General features: G+C 56.6%; 1 protein-coding gene across 1 annotated transcript; it reads right to left on the bottom strand.

The window, feature by feature from the left end:
- tomm22 (translocase of outer mitochondrial membrane 22 homolog (yeast)) lies at positions 1-16,974 on the bottom strand. Its single transcript, XM_072492091.1, has 4 exons — positions 16,824-16,974; positions 13,808-13,926; positions 4,268-4,385; positions 1-2,006 (listed from the first exon to the last, which is right to left on the bottom strand). Exons 1-4 carry the CDS (start codon positions 16,890-16,892, stop codon positions 1,929-1,931), a joined length of 384 nt encoding a protein of 127 aa, XP_072348192.1. The 5' UTR covers positions 16,893-16,974; the 3' UTR covers positions 1-1,928.

The following is a 16,974-nucleotide window of genomic DNA, read 5'->3' as shown; positions in this document are numbered from 1 at the left end:
TCCATTTCAAGCGTTTATTAAACCACCAGTACGAGACAAACAGCACAACGGTAACCTCTCCCCATTTCCGCAGGCAGTGTACACAAACCGATCTCATCTCCGTGTGACATATCGTGGAGGCTTCCCGCAGTGTCAGGCCATCCCAGTCTCAGGTAAATTCAACTCTAACCGCCTGGGCTTCTAAAGCCCGTAGGGTTTAGTGATCCAACCAACCAGGTTCCCATTGCAATGATCACACTAGTACCCAGACTCTGGCCCACACAGTTCCCAGGTTTGAAGAGAGAGAGATCAGTCTGCAGGAAGCTGGCATTTCTCAGACTGCAGTAAGCCGCTGACCCTCCACCCAGGCTTTGGGAGCATTTACCAGCACCTACCTCACCTGTCCTGAGCCACAGACATGCCCAGTAATCCCCCTCAGACAAGAAGGGCATCTCTGAAAGAACCAGTTTAGGATTATCCTCCTTGTGCTTGCAACTCCCTTCCACACTGTTAGCAGAGGGGAAGTCAGGGTTTGCTCTGCTCCCAAGGTGAGGTCCTGACGTACAACCAAGAACTGGCACAGAGCTGCCACTCACACCCTACCACAGGACTACACTGGCACAGTATAGTCCCTCACACCCCCTCCACTGGACTACATTGGCACAGTATAGTGTCTCATACCCCCTCCACTGGTCTACGCTGGCACAGTATAGTCCCTCACACCCACCCACTGGACTACACTGGCACAGTATAGTCCCTCACACTCTCTCCACTGGACTACACTGGCACAGTACAGTGCTTCACCTCACACCCCCTCCACTGGACTACACTGGCACAGTGCAGTCCCTCACACTCCCTCCACTGGACTACACTGGCACAGTGCAGTCCCTCACACTATCTCCACTGGACTACACTAGCAAAGAACAGTCCCTCACACTCCTTCCACTGGACTACACTGACACAGTACAGTGCTTCACTTCACACCCCCTCCACTGGACTACACTGGCACAGTGCAGTCCCTCACACTCCCTCTACTCGACTACACTGGCACAAGAGTCCCTCACACTCTCTCCAGTGGTGCAGAGCTGCCAATCGCACCCCCTCCACTGGACTACACTGGCACAGTGCAGTCTCTCACACTCCCTCCACTGTACTATACTAGCAAAGAACAGTCCCTCACACTCCCTCCACTGGACTATACTAGCAAAGAACAGTCCCTCACACTCCCTCCACTGGACTATACTGGCACAGTGCAGTCTCTCACACTCCCTCCACTGGACAACACTGACACAGTGCAATCCCTCACACTCCCTCCACTGGCACAAGAGTCCCTCACACTCCTTCCACTGGATCACACTGGCACAAGAGTCCCTCACCTTCCACTGGCTCAGTACAGTCTCTCATACTTCCTCCACTGGCACACAGTTCCTCACACACCCTCCACTAGCGGAGTCCCCCATACACCCCTATACTGGGCGACACTGGCACAGTGCAGTCCCTCACACCACTCTAGTGGGACACACCTGACTTGCTAACCTGGCAAAAAACCAAGCTCTCTCAATTAACACCCAATGTTGGAATGACTCAAATGGTGGCTGTGATTTGACGCATTGCAGTTCATTAGTAAAAGTGCTCTGATAACCAATCAGGCTTCCCCCCCACCCCCCCGCCCAACTCCAACCCCAACCCCCAAACACTGTTCCAGCAGATTTTAGTTCCGATTCTCCCCACCCTACAACCCTGAGCTGACAGTGTTCACAGGGGGGATGCTTATTTTGTCACGCTGTCCAAATGCTCCAGCGGTGAACACCGAGGATGAACTCCTGTCTCGCCGGCCTTCAGCATCGGTTCCAAGATGTCAAATCCTCCTCCCCAACCCAAAGGTACATCAATTCCTCAACCCCTTTCCCCAGCTCCGTCAGCAGTTCCATCTCAAGGTGTCTGTTCCATTATATTTTCCCTGGAACTGGTGGTGGCAGCATTCCTGGCATTCCACCAGATAGTCCCGTGTTCGGGCCCAACAGAATCTGGGAGAAAAACAAACATCAGATTAGGAATGAATAGAAATTAAGCTGCACAGAGAACTGCCCACGTTCTATGAAACCACCCAACAATCCATCCTGTCTCCACAAACTACCAACTTTGTCCACCCCAACCTCCATTCCAATGTTCACCTCCCCGTCCCCAGTCCTCCCCCCCCCCCCCATGCCCCCAACTCACCCACTGCTGCCCCCGCACCCAAGTCCTCACCCACACCCCCATGCCCAGCCCTCACCCACTCCCCTGTCCCCAGTCCTCACTCACTCCCCATGCCCAGTCCTCACCCACTCCCCGTGCCCAGTCCTCACCCACTCCCCATGCCGTCCTCACCCACTCCTCCATGCCCAGTCCACACCCACTCCCCATGCCCAGTCCTGACCCACTCCCCCTGCCCAGTCCTCACCCACTCCCCAGGCCCAGTCCTCACCCACTCCCATGCCCAGTCCTCACCCACTCCCCATGCCCAGTCCTCACCCACTCCCGTCCCCAGTCCTCACCCACTCCCCATGCAAGTCCTCACCCACTCCCCATGCCCAGTGTCACCCACTCCCCCATGCCTAGTCCACACCCACTCCCCATGCCCAGTCCTGACCCACTCCCCATGCCCAGTCCCCACCCACTCCCCCATGCCCAGTCCACACCCACTCCCCATGCCCAGTCCACACCCACTCCCCATGCCCAGTCCTGACCCACTCCCCATGCCCAGTCCCCACCCACTCCCCCATGCCCAGTCCACACCCACTCCCCCATGCCCAGTCCACACCCACTCCCCATGCCCAGTCCACGCCCACTCCCCATGCCCAGTCCTCACCCACTCCCCATGCCCAGTCCTCACCCAACCCCCCATGCCCAGTCTTGACCCACTCCCCCTGCCCAGTCCTCACCCACTCCCCCATGCCCAGTCCTCACCCACTCCCCATGCCCAGTCCTCACCCACTCCCCATGCCCAGTCCTCACCCAATCCCCCATGCCCAGTCCTCACCCAATCCCCCATGTCCAGTCCTCACCCACTCCCCATGCCCAGTCCTCACCCAATCCCCCATGCCCAGTCCTGACCCACTCCCCTGTGCCCAGTCCTCACCCACTCCCCATGCCCAGTCCTCACCCAATCCCCCATGTCCAGTCCTCACCCACTCCCCATGCCCAGTCCTCACCCAATCCCCCATGCCCAGTCCTGACCCACTCCCCTGTGCCCAGTCCTCACCCACTCCCCATGCCCAGTCCTCACCCACACCCCCGTGCCCAGTCCTCACCCACTCCCCATGCCCAGTCCTCACACACACCCCCGTGCCCAGTCCTCACCCAATCCACCATGCCCAGTCCTCACCCACTCCCCTGTTCCCAGTCCTCGCCCACTGCGCCGTCCCCAGTCCTCACCCACTCCCGGTGCCCAGTCCTCACCCACTGCCCTGTGCCCAGTCCTCACCCACTCCCCCGTCCCTAGTCCTCACCCACTCCCCTGTCCCCAGTCCACACCCACTCCCGGTGCCCAGTCCTCACCCACACCCGTCCCCAGTCCTCACCCACTCCCCCATGCCCTGTCCTCACCCACTCCCCCATGTCCAGTCCTCACCCAATCCCCCATGCCCAGTCCTCACCCACTCCCGTGCCCAGTCCTCACCCACTCCCGTGCCCAGTCCTCACCCACTCCCCCGTCCCCAGTCCTCACCCACTCCCCCATGCTCAGTCCTCACCCATCCCCAGTCTTCACCCACTCCCCATGCCCAGTTCACACCCACTCCCCCGTGCCCAGTCCTCACCCACTCCCCCGTGCCCAGTCCTCACCCACTCCCCTGTCCCCAGTCCACACCCACTCCCCCCGTCCCCAGTCCTCACCCACTCCTGTGCCCAGTACTCACCCACTGCCGTGCCCAGTCCTCACCCACTGCCGTGCCCAGTCCTCACCCACTGCCCTGTGCCCAGTCCTCACCCACTCCCCGTGCCCAGTCCTCACCCACTCCCCGTGCCCAGTCCTCACCCACTCCCCGTGCCCAGTCCTCACCCACTCCCCCGTCCCCAGTCCTCACCCCGTCCCCAGTCCTCACCCACTCCCCCTTCCCCAGTCCTCACCACTCCCCCGTTCCCAGTCCTCACCCACTCTCCCTGTACCCAGTCCTCACCCACTCCCCCCATGCTCAGTCCTGACCCACTGCCCCCCTTCCCAATCCCCACACACCATTCCCTCCCTCTCCCCACTGTACTGAAAGCTCCCATGTTCAATTCCCATCCCCTCCCCCGCTCTCTGTACCTGTCTCTGTTGCTGGATCTGCTGTTGTTCTAGTTGGAGTTTCTCAGTTTCAAACACGACTGGGAGGACCAGGATCATAAAGGATGTGGTTCCCACCCACAGAGCGGACCGTGTAAAACTGGAAAAGATCACACAGGCCGGGTAAATAGCCATTCACATGGCCCAGATTAATATCTTCCCACACCAATGTACACTGTCCCATCAAACACTCCCAGGACAGGTACAGCACAGGGTTAGATACAGAGGAAAGCTCCCTCTACACTGTCCCCATCAAACACTCCCAGGACAGGCACAGCATAGGGTTAGATACAGAGTAAAGCTCCCTCTACACTGTCCCCATCAAACACTCCCAGGACAAGTACAGCACGGGATTAGATACAGAGTAAAGCTCCCTCCACACTGTCACCATCAAACACTCCCAGGACAGGTACAGCGCGAGGTTAGATACAGAGTAAAGCTCCCTCTACACCATCCCTATCAAACATTCCTAGGACAGGTACAGCACAGAGCTAGAACATAGAACGTACAGTGCAGAAGGAGGCCATTCGGCCCACTGAGTCCGCACCGACCCACTTAAGCCCTCACTTCCACCCTATCCCCGTAACCCAATAATCCCTCCTAACCTTTTTTTTTTGGTCACCAAGGGCAATTTATCATGGTCAATCCACCTAACCTGCACATCTTTGGACGTGGGAGGAAACCAGAGCACCCGGAGGAAACCCATGCAGACACGGGGGGAACGTGCAGACTCCGCACAGACAGTGACCCATGACGGGAATTGAACCTGGAACCCTGGCGCTGTGAAGCCACAGTGCTATCCACTTGTGCTACCATGCTACCCAGGATGGATACAGCACGGGATTAGATACAGAGTAAAGCTCGCTCGACACTGTCCCCATTAAACACTCCCAGGACAGGTACAGCACGGGGTTAGATACAGGATAAAGCTCCCTCTACACTTCCTATCAAACACTCCCAGGACAGGTACAGCACGGGGTTAGATACAGAGTAAAGCTCCCTCTACATTCCCCATCAAACACTCCCTGGACAAGGACAGCACGGGGTTAGATACAGAATAAAGCTCTAAAATGGCAACATTCCAGCCTGAAACCAGCCTTGAGGTTCTGAGTTCTCTGTCACTCCAATTGATGCTTAGTGCTGTGGCCTTATTGCCCAAACACAATAAATACTAACCCTCAGAAACAGTAGACGAAGCAGGCATCCATCCCACCAGTGATACCTGGATTTAACGTTGAGCCTCGGAGTGCAAGGTTCAAGTCTGTTTTTGAATTCTTTGACGGAGCTTGGTTGACGCAGGCTAGACGAGCATTTCTGCTGCATCTCCCTACATTCCCCTGAGAAGGTGATGGGGAGCCTCCTTCTTCAATGCTCCAGATAGTGTAGGAATGCCCAGTGTTGTTAGGGACTGAGATCCAGGATTTCGACCCAGCAACAGTGAAGGATCAAGAATATATTTCCAAGTCAGGACGGTGTGTGATTTGGAGGGGAGCTTGCAGGTTGTGGTATCCCCTTACAAATGCTGCCCTCGTCCTTCTAGGTGGTAGAGGTCACAGATTTGGACTAAGGAGCCTTGGTGAGTTGCTTCAGTGGATCACGTAGATGATACACACTACTGCTACTGTGCGTCGGTGGTGGGGCATGTTTGAGGAAGCGGTGCCAGTCAATGCGGTCTGCTTTGTCCTGGATGGTGTCGAGCTTCTTGAGTGTTGTTGGAGCTCCACTCATCCAGGCAAGTGGAGAGTATTCCATTACACTCCTGACTTGTGCCTTCTGATGGTGAACAGGCATTTGGGGAGTCAGGAGATGTGTTATTATCTACAGAATTCTCAACCTCTGACCTGCTCTTGTAGCCACAGTATTTATCTGGCTAGTCCAGTTCAGTTTCTGACCAATGGTAACCCCCAGGATGCTGATAATGGGGAATTTAGTGATGGTAATCAGTGATTGAACGTCATGAGGAAATGGTTGGATTCTCTCTTGTTGGGAGATGGTCATTGCCTGGCATTTGTGTGGCACAAATGTTACTTGTCAGCCTGAGCCCCTATGTTGTCCAGGTCTTGCTGCATGTAGGCACAGACTGCATCAGTATCTCAGAGGAGTCACGAATGGTGAACATTGTGCAATCAACAGCGAACATCCCCACTTCTGACCTTATGATGGAGGGAAGGTCATTGATGAAGTAGCTGTGTGGCGCACAAAGACTCCGTGAGACAAACAGAGTGAAGTCGATGAGGCTTTATTAAGCGTGTCTGTTCCCCAGCAGCCCGATAGTAAACTGGCATGCGGGGGAAGGCACCGGCTTCTTATACTTCGCCTTCAGGGCGGAGTATGAGGTCAACGGCCAACCAGGACCCGGGATCTGTCAGCCAATGACATTAGGGCTTCCAGTCCCACATGACCCCCAATACATACTACCACATTCACCCCTTGTCAAAAATGAACCCGGCGGGGTGATGCTTCGTATGGTGGTAAGGGTTTACAGTACTGGTCCTGGGAGGAGAGAACAGTTACATGGTAGGACCGTATTGGACAGTATCGTCCTGTTACAACTATGTACAGAGGATATAGGAAAACAAAATGTTCATTGGACAGTCCATCTTTGTTTTACATCGACGCCACGAGTCGGTCGGGCGGTCTGGTCGTCCGTGTCGATCGCCTCGGCCCCGGCGGTGGTGGTAGTGCTTGTACCAGCGTTGTCGCCTCCGGGAACCGCACGGTTTTAGCTGTCGGTGCAAAGGGGAGGGGGACTGATCCTCCTGGGAAGGGGGCGGTCACGGGGTGCGGCGGTGGCAGGAAGGGGGGCGGTTGGGTTGATGGTGCCGGGGGGGTGTGCGTGGTGCCGGCGGGCGCCAGATCCCGCAGGGAGACCGTGTCCTGTCGGCCGTCGGGGTACTCCACGTAGGCGTACTGGGGGTTTGCGTGGAGGAGGTGAACCCTTTCGACCAACGGGTCCGCCTTATGTGCCCGCACGTGCTTTCGGAGCAGGATGGGTCCTGGGGCCGCCAGCCAGGTCGGCAGCGACGTTCCAGAGGAGGACCTCCTAGGGAAGACAAGGAGACGCTCGTGCGGCGTTTGATTAGTGCTCGTACATAATAACGACCGGATGGAATGGAGAGCGTCCGGGAGGACCTCCTGCCACCGTGAAACTGGGAGGTCCCTGGACCGTAGGGCCAGTAGGACGGCCTTCCAGACCGTGCCGTTCTCCCTTTCTACTTGCCCGTTCCCCCGGGGGTTGTAGCTGGTCGTCCTGCTTGAAGCTATACCCTTGCTGAGCAGGAACTGGCGCAGCTCGTCACTCATGAAAGAGGACCCCCTGTCGCTGTGGACGTATGCGGGGTAACCGAACAGTGTGAATATGCTGTTCAGGGCTTTAATGACTGTGGCCGCGGTCATGTCGGAGCAGGGAATGGCAAAAGGGAAGCGGGAGTATTCGTCCACTACATTAAGGAAATACGCGTTGCGGTCGGTGGAGGGGAGGGGCCCTTTGAAATCGAGACTGAGGCGTTCAAAGGGACGGGAAGCCTTAATCAGGTGCGCTCCATCTGGCCTGAAAAAATGCGGTTTGCATTCTGCGCAGATGTGGCAGTCTCTTGTGACTGTACGGACCTCCTCTAAGGAGTAGGGGAGATTGCGGGACTTGATGAAGTGGTAAAACCGAGTGACCCCCGGGTGGCAGAGGTCCTCGTGGAGGGCTTGGAGGCGGTCAATTTGTGCGTTGGCACATGTCCCGCGGGATAGGGCATCAGACGGCTCGTTCAGCTTTCCGGGCCGGTACAAGATCTCATAGTTGAAGGTGGAGAGTTCGATCCTCCACCGCAAGATCTTGTCGTTCTTGATCTTGCCCCGCTGTGCATTATCGAACATGAAGGCAACCGACCGTTGGTCAGTGAGGAGAGTGAATCTCCTGCCGGCCAGGTAATGCCTCCAATGTCGCACAGCCTCCACTATGGCTTGGGCTTCCTTTTCCACTGAGGAGTGGCGGATTTCTGAGGCGTGGAGGGTTCGGGAGAAAAAGGCCACGGGTCTGCCCGCTTGGTTAAGGGTAGCCGCGAGAGCTACGTCAGAGGCGTCGCTCTCGACCTGGAAGGGGAGGGACTCGTCGATGGCGCGCATCGTGGCCTTTGCGATGTCCACTTTGATGCGGCTGAAAGCCTGGCAAGCCTCTGTCGACAGCGGGAAAGCCGTGGTCTGTCTTAGGGGGCGGGCCTTGTCTGCGTACTGGGGGACCCACTGGGCGTAGTATGAAAAGAACCCCAGGCAGCGTTTCAGGGCTTTTGGGCAGTGCGGGAGGGGAAATTCCATGAGTGCGCGCATACGTTCGGGGTCGGGGCCTATTATCCCATTGCGCACTATGTAGCCCAGAATGGCTAGCCGATCGGTGCTAAAAACGCACTTGTCCTCATTGTACGTGAGGTTCAAGGCTTTGGCAGTCTGGAGGAATTTTTGGAGGTTGGCGTCGTGGTCCTGCTGATCGTGGCCGCAGATGGTTACATTGTCGAGGTACGGGAACGTGGCCCGTAACCCATGTTGATCAACCATTCGGTCCATTTCCCGTTGGAAGACCGAGACGCCGTTTGTGACGCCAAAAGGGACCCTTAGGAAGTGGTATAATCGCCCGTCTGCCTCGAAGGCTGTGTACTTGCGGTCACTTGGGCGGATGGGGAGCTGATGGTAGGCGGACTTGAGGTCCACGGTGGAGAAGACTTTATACTGGGCAATCCGATTGACCATGTCGGATATGCGGGGGAGAGGGTACGCGTCTAGTTGTGTGTACCTGTTGATGGTCTGGCTATAGTCAATGACCATCCTTTGTTTCTCCCCTGTCTTCACTACTACCACCTGCGCTCTCCAGGGACTATTGCTGGCCTGGATTATGCCCTCCTTTAGTAGCCGCTGGACTTCGGAGCGAATGAAGGTCCGGTCCTGGGCGCTGTACCGTCTGCTCCTAGTGGCGACGGGTTTGCAATCCGGGGTGAGGTTCGCAAACAAAGACGGGGGTTGCACCTTGAGGGTGGCGAGGCCGCAGATAGTGAGTGGGGGTATGGGGCCGCCGAATTTAAACGTAAGGCTCTGTAGGTTACATTGAAAATCTAAGCCCAGCAAGGTGGGGGCACAGAGTTGGGGAAGGACGTTAAGTTTGTAGTTTTTGAATTCCCTCCCCTGTACCGTTAGGGTAACTATGCAGAATCCCTGGATCTGTACGGAGTGGGATCCTGCGGCTAGGCAAATCTTTTGTGCGCTGGGGTAGGTAGTTAAGGAACAGCGTCTTACCGTGTCGGGATGTATAAAACTTTCCGTGCTCCCAGAGTCGACTAGGCATGGCTTCTCGTGGCCGTTAATTAGGACCGTTGTCGTCGTCGTCTGGAGAGTCCGGGGCCGAGCCTGATCGAGCGTAACCGAAGCGAGCCGTGGTTGTAGTAGTGGGGTGGGGTCCGTTGTTGCCGTCCAAGAGGACGTCGGGGATGGATAAAATGGCCGCCCCCATACCTCGCCCGTAGATGAGGGGTCACAAGATGGCGTCGGGGGTGGACAAAATGGCCGCCCCCATGCGTCGTACAGGTCGGGGGCGGTCCAAGATGGCGGGGCCCCTCCTCCCCTCGTGGTGGTCGGGACCCAAAATGGCGGCGTCTGCGGGTCGCACATTGAGTGCTGGGGGGTCTGGGGGGCGCTAGGACCGCGCGGAGTTCCCGGGCCGCGGGCGCTAGGACCGCGCGGAGTTCCTTTGGTGCGAGCGCCAGGGCCGCGGGCGCTAGGACCGCGCGGAGCTCCCTCGCTGGGGACCGGCAGGTCAGTAGTGCGAGCGCTGGGACAGTGAGGAGGTCCCTCGCCGGGGACGGGGGGGGGGGGGGGGGGGGGGGGGTAGGGGGTTTGCCGCGGCGGGTACGTACGGGGCCCAATGGCCTGCCGCGCGGTCGGGGCCGTAGGCGCGGGTATTACGCGCGGCTACGTCCAGCGAGGCTGCCAGGGCCCGTGCCTCTGAGAGTCCTAGTGACTCTTTTTCTAGAAGTCTTTGGCGGATTTGGGAGGATTGTATACCTGCAACAAAAGCATCGCGCATTAACATGTCCGTGTGTTCGTTTGCATTCACCGACGGGCAGCTGCAGGCTCGTCCCAAAATCAGCAGCGCGGCGTAGAACTCGTCCATCGATTCTCCGGGAGCTTGCCGTCTCGTCGCGAGCTGGTAGCGAGCGTAGATTTGGTTAACTGGGCGAACGTAGAGACTTCTCAGTGCTGCGAACGCCGTCTGGAAATCGCGGGTGTCTTCAATGAGGGTGAAAATCTCCGTGCTCACCCTCGAGTGCAGGACCTGCAGTTTTTGTTCATCTGAGACTCGGCCTGTGGTCGATGTGATGTAGGCCTCAAAGCAAGTCTGCCAGTGTTTGAATGCTGCTGCTGCATTCACTGCGTGGGGGCTGATCCTCAGGCATTCTGGAATGATCCTGAGCTCCATAGTCCTTTTTTAGGCACGCTTAATAAATTGTGGTGCACAAAGACTCCGTGAGACAAACAGAGTGAAGTCGATGAGGCTTTATTAAGCGTGTCTGTTCCCCAGCAGCCCGATAGTAAACTGGCATGCGGGGGAAGGCACCGGCTTCTTATACTTCGCCTTCAGGGCGGAGTATGAGGTCAACGGCCAACCAGGACCCGGGATCTGTCAGCCAATGACATTAGGGCTTCCAGTCCCACATGACCCCCAATACATACTACCACAAGCTGAAGATGGTTGGGCCTAGGACACTACCCTGAGGAACTCCTGCAGTAATGTCCTGGAGCTGAGATGATTGACTTCCAGCCATCACAATCATCTTCGTTTGCACCAAGTATGACTCCAACTAGTGGAAAGTCCCCCCCCCCCATCAATTGCAGTTTAGCTCGGGCTCCTTGAAGCCATATTCGGTCAAATGCTGCCTTGATGTCAAGGGCAGTCACTCTCACCTCACCTCGGGCATTCAGCTCTTTTGTTGATGTTTGAATCAAGGCTGTAATGAGGTCAGGAGCTGAGTGACCCTGGTGGAACCCAAACCGAGCGTCCATGAGCAGGTTATTGCTGAGTAAGAGCTGCTTTAGAGCATTGCCTTCCATCACTTTGCTGATGATGGAGAGTAAACCGATGAGGCCCACCGACGATGCAGGGAACAGGAGGGCGTCACTCAGCCTGTCAAATCTGTTCAGTCATTGCTGACCTGTATCCTACCTCCACCTAGCCACCTTGGTTCTGTGACATTACCTCCACCTACCCACCTTAGTCCTGTGACATTCAACAGCTTAACAAAAATCCTTCAAATCAGTTTTAAAATTTTCAATTCCACCCCAACCTCAACATTTTTGTTTTTTTGAAAAGGAGGGTTTCCAATCTCCCGTACCCTTTATCAGCCCTGCATATATTTTACGCTTAACCAGCTTGACCGCTCAGTTCTGCCTCTCTCTGTCCCTTAAAGTTGGCCTTGCCTAAAAACATAAAACTCAAGGTAGAGTTCAATCATGTTATGTTTGCTGGGAGTTAGCTCGTCCTGTAATGTCAGATCTTTGACTAATTCAGCCTCGTCTCAGAACACCAGATAGGCTATGGCCTGTCCTCTTGTTGCTTTAAGAGTACATGACCAGAAAACGGTTCCAAATACACTCAAAATCCGCTGCCTTCTCGACTCGAATTGTTGGGCTTTCCGTGTCCCACCATGTTCTCGTTGATATTTGCAGATCTGAGGGCAACGTTCACCAGGTGGCGACGAGGGCAGGAAAGTGGAACTAAGATAGGGCGACCAGCACCCTCGTAAACTTCTTCTGTACTGTCTCTGGAGCCCCCTAAAGTGGGGCACGCAGAACTGACCAAACTAGTGAGCTGTAAAGATTTAACATTGCTTTCTGGTCTCTGTGTTCAATCTGTTTACAATGGAAGTGTCCGCACACCTTTTAACCGCACCGGCCTCCCCGAACAGGTGCCGGAATATGGCGACTAGGGGCTTTTCACAGTAACTTCACTGAAGCTTACTTGTGACAATAAGCATTATTATTATTATTATAACCAACTTATCAATGTGCCCTGCCACTTTCAAAGGTTGGTGAAAATGCACGCCCCAATGGACAGCACGGTAGCATAGTGGTTAGCACAATCGCTTCACAGCTCCAGGGTCCCAGGTTCGATTCCCAGCTTGGGTCACTGTCTGTGCGGAGTCTGCACATCCTCCCAGTGTGTGCGTGGGTTTCCTCCGGGTGCTCCGGTTTCCTCCCACAGTCCAAAGATGCGCAGGTTAGGTGGATTGGCCGTGCTAAATTGCCCTTAGTGTCCAAAATTGCCCTTAGTGTTGGGTGGGGTTACTGGGTTATGGTGATAGGGTGGAGGTGTGGGCTTGGGTAGGTGCTCTTTCCAAGAGCCGATGCAGACTCGATGGGTCGAATGGCCTCCTTCTGCACTGTAACTTCTATGAATAAAAAACCCCGTGCAACCTCTAAAAACAGGTCCATTCAGATTAGACCGCCCCTCCACCTTTCGTGCCTTACTCTACAGCTACAACTTATATTTCTGTGACTGAATTGCCTATTGGCCTGATGCTCAGTTACTCATTTCATATTTGTGATTCCTTCTTTTCCATCTTTGTTCCGTTACTTTCCATATTCTTCATCAAACCACCTGCGCCTGGCAGCAGCAAACCTAATGGACACCACACCGCAATCAGAGACAGACAGTCATCAGCGAGAGAGGGACCCACCACACCAAACAACATGTCCATCCCTGATGCCTCACCGCACAACCGTCTTGGAACTACACCGTTCCTTCACTGTCGCTGGGTCAAAATCCTGGAACACCCCCCTCTCCCGAATCGCGCTGTCTTACACCACATAGACTGCAGCGTTTCAAGAAGGTGATTCAATAGTGAGGCATAAAGGGCTAACAGCATGGCTATGCTGATCCATGAGGTACATGATGATGTAGCACTGACATCAGGCAGTCATGCGCTAGGAGTTCAAAGCAGCAGACAGGTAGCCATGAAGGGAGATGTGCCTTCCCTGTAACCCACCATGTAAAAACTGTAAATATTTAAATAAACTGGTTTTTAAGTAAATACTCAGAGTGGTAGAGGCGGGTACAATTTTTGCCTTTGAAAAAGTTAGACAGTACATGGGCAGGGTGGGTATAGAGGGATATGGGCCAAATGCGGGCAAGTGGGACAAGTTTAGTGATAGAAACTGGGCTGCATGGACAAGCTGGGCCGAAGGGCCTGTTTCCATGCTGTAAACATCTATGACACTGATACTCCGGTAGCTCTTCATTGTTAGACTCCAGGCACAATACATTCTGGAATATCCAGCACTTTCTCAAGGGCTATAAAGAATTGGCCTTGACAGCGACACTGACATCCCAAGAGCAAATTCAAAACTACAGCATTGCACCTGTTGCTGATCCTGTGCCCAACACAGGGCCGGCCCTGGGCCCAACACAGTGCCGGCCCTGGGCCCAACACAGTGCCGGCCCTGGGCCCAACACAGTGCCGGCCTTGGGCCCACCACACAGAACCATACCTGTAGATTTTCTTGGCCAGCGACACTGAGCAGTCTGTGGCAAGCCCCGAGGCATTTCGCATTCTTTCAGGGAACATCTCAGTCAAACCCCATAGTCTCTCTGAGAGCGATTCATCAAGCTGTAAACAGAGTGTGGGCAGATTAACACTTCGATAAATAGATCAACCCAGCACCAGAATGGTGAGTCTGTCACCGGCGTTATCAACACTCCCCAGCAATGACAGAGAACTAATTCTCAAGGCAGCAATGAAACATTGATGAACCAGAAGCCAGTGTAGGTCAGAGAGTACAAGGGAGATTAGTGAACCTGGATTTGGTGCAAGAAACATCTCCCGGGGTGTCCGTCACTAACCCGCCCCTCCACCAGGGTGGCTCCCCATTTCCGGGATGGATCTCCCCCCCCTCCCGGGAGTTCCTCATCACCCCTTCCCCGAGATGACATTCATTAACCCCCCCACTCCCCCGGGGTGACCCCATTACGCCCCCTGCACCAGGGTGACCTCATTACCCCCGCCTCCCACCCGGGGAGATCCTCATTAACCCCCCCCCCCCGGGGTGACCCTCATTACCCACTTTCCCGGGTGTCCCTCAGTATGATAATAATAATCGCCTATTGTCACAAGTAGGCTTCAATGAAGTTACTGCGAAAAGCCCCTCGTCGCCACATTCCGGCGCCTGTTCGGGGAGGCTGGTACGGGAATTGAACCGTGCTGCTGGTATTGTTCTGCGTTACAAGCCAGCGGTTTAGCCGACTATGCTAAACCAGAATTTATCCCCCCGGGGTGACCCTCATTACCCCATTACCCCCGAGGTGACCCTCATTACCCCCTGCACCCGGGGTGACCCTCATTACCCCCTCCCCCAGGAGTGACCCTCATTACCCCCCAGTCCCCGAAGAGTGACGCTCATTACCCCCCCACCCCCGGCGTGACCCTCATTACCTCCCCCTCTCCCCCAGGAGTGACCCTCATAACCCCCTCCCCCAGGGTGACCCTCATTACCTCGCCCCCTCCCCCAGGGTGACCCTCATTACTCCCCTCCCCCAGGAGTGACCCTCATAACCCCCCTCCTCAGGGTGACCCTCATTACCCCCCTCCCCAGGGTGACCCTCATTACCCCCCTCCCCAGGGTGACCCTCATTACCCCCCCCCCCCCCGGGGTGACCCTCATTACCTCACCCCCTCCCCCAGGGTGACCCTCATTACTCCCCTCCCCCAGGAGTGACCCTCATTACACCCCCACCCCTAGGGTGACCCTCATTACCCCCCTCCCCCAGAGTGACCCTCATTATCCCCCCCAGAGTGACCCTCATTACCCCCCCCAGAGTGACCCTCATTAACCCCCCCAGAGTGACCCTCATTACCCCCCCCAGAGTGACCCTCATTACCCCCCCCGAGTGACCCTCATTACCCCCCCCAGAGTGACCCTCATTAACCCCCCCCAGAGTGACCCTCATTACCCCCCCAGAGTGACCCTCATTATCCCCCCGAGTGACCCTCATTACCCCCCCAGAGTGACCCTCATTACCCCCCCCAGAGTGACCCTCATTAACCCCCCCCAGAGTGACCCTCATTACCCCCCCCAGAGTGACCCTCATTACCCCCCCCCGAGTGACCCTCATTACACCCCCCCCCAGAGTGACCCTCATTACCCCCCCAGAGTGACCCTCATTACCCCCCCCAGAGTGACCCTCGTTACCCCCCCCGAGTGACCCTCATTACCCCCCCCCGAGTGACCCTCATTACACCCCCCCCCAGAGTGACCCTCATTACCCCCCCCAGAGTGACCCTCGTTACCCCCCCCGAGTGACCCTCATTACCCCCCCCCCGAGTGACCCTCATTACACCCCCCCCAGAGTGACCCTCATTACCCCCCCGAGTGACCCTCATTACCCCCCCCCCGAGTGACCCTCATTACCCCCCCCAGAGTGACCCTCATTACCCCCCCCAGAGTGACCCTCATTACCCCCCCCAGAGTGACCCTCATTACCCCCCCAGAGTGACCCTCATTACCCCCCCAGAGTGACCCTCATTACCCCCCCCAGAGTGACCCTCATTACCCCCCCGAGTGACCCTCATTACCCCCCCCCAAGAGTGACCCTCATTATCCCCCTACCCCAGAGTGACCCTCATTATCCCCCCCAGAGTGACCCTCATTACCCCCCCCCCAGAGTGACCCTCATTACCCCCCCGAGTGACCCTCATTACCCCCCCCCAAGAGTGACCCTCATTACCCCCCCCCCAGAGTGACCCTCATTACCCCCCCCCAGAGTGACCCTCATTACCCCCCCCCCAGAGTGACCCTCATTACCCCCCCCCCAGAGTGACCCTCATTACCCCCCCCCCCCCCCAGAGTGACCCTCATTACCCCCCCCCCGAGTGACCCTCATTACCCCCCCCAGAGTGACCCTCATTACCCCCCCCAGAGTGACCCTCATTACCCCCCCCAGAGTGACCCTCATTACCCCCCCAGAGTGACCCTCATTACCCCCCCAGAGTGACCCTCATTACCCCCCCCAGAGTGACCCTCATTACCCCCCCGAGTGACCCTCATTACCCCCCCCCAAGAGTGACCCTCATTATCCCCCTACCCCAGAGTGACCCTCATTATCCCCCCCAGAGTGACCCTCATTACCCCCCCCCCAGAGTGACCCTCATTACCCCCCCGAGTGACCCTCATTACCCCCCCCCCCAAGAGTGACCCTCATTACCCCCCCCCCAGAGTGACCCTCATTACCCCCCCCCAGAGTGACCCTCATTACCCCCCCCCCAGAGTGACCCTCATTACCCCCCCCCCAGAGTGACCCTCATTACCCCCCCCCCCCCAGAGTGACCCTCATTACCCCCCCCCCCCCAGAGTGACCCTCATTACCCCCCCCCCCCCCCAGAGTGACCCTCATTCCCCCCCCCCCCAAGAGTGACCCTCATTATCCCCCTACCCCAGGGTGACCTCTCTCTCTCTCTCTCTCTCTCCCTGGCGGCCACACGCGGGCTCGGGTCCGCCTTCCCTTTCTCACCTCATCATCATCCTCCTCGATTTCCTCCTCGGCCACCACCCGAGAATCTCCTCGCTTCTCGTCCGCCATCGCCACACTCCAAACCAAAATCTAGGCCCCGGCTTCGCGCCTGCGCACCATGGTCCGTGAGGTGAACAGCGGCGCCACCCGC

Source organism: Scyliorhinus torazame, chromosome 29, assembly GCF_047496885.1.
Source record: "Scyliorhinus torazame isolate Kashiwa2021f chromosome 29, sScyTor2.1, whole genome shotgun sequence".
NCBI lineage: Eukaryota > Metazoa > Chordata > Chondrichthyes > Carcharhiniformes > Scyliorhinidae > Scyliorhinus > Scyliorhinus torazame.
Note: the sequence above shows the minus strand (reverse complement) of the source record. Positions and strands in the feature narration are given on the sequence as shown.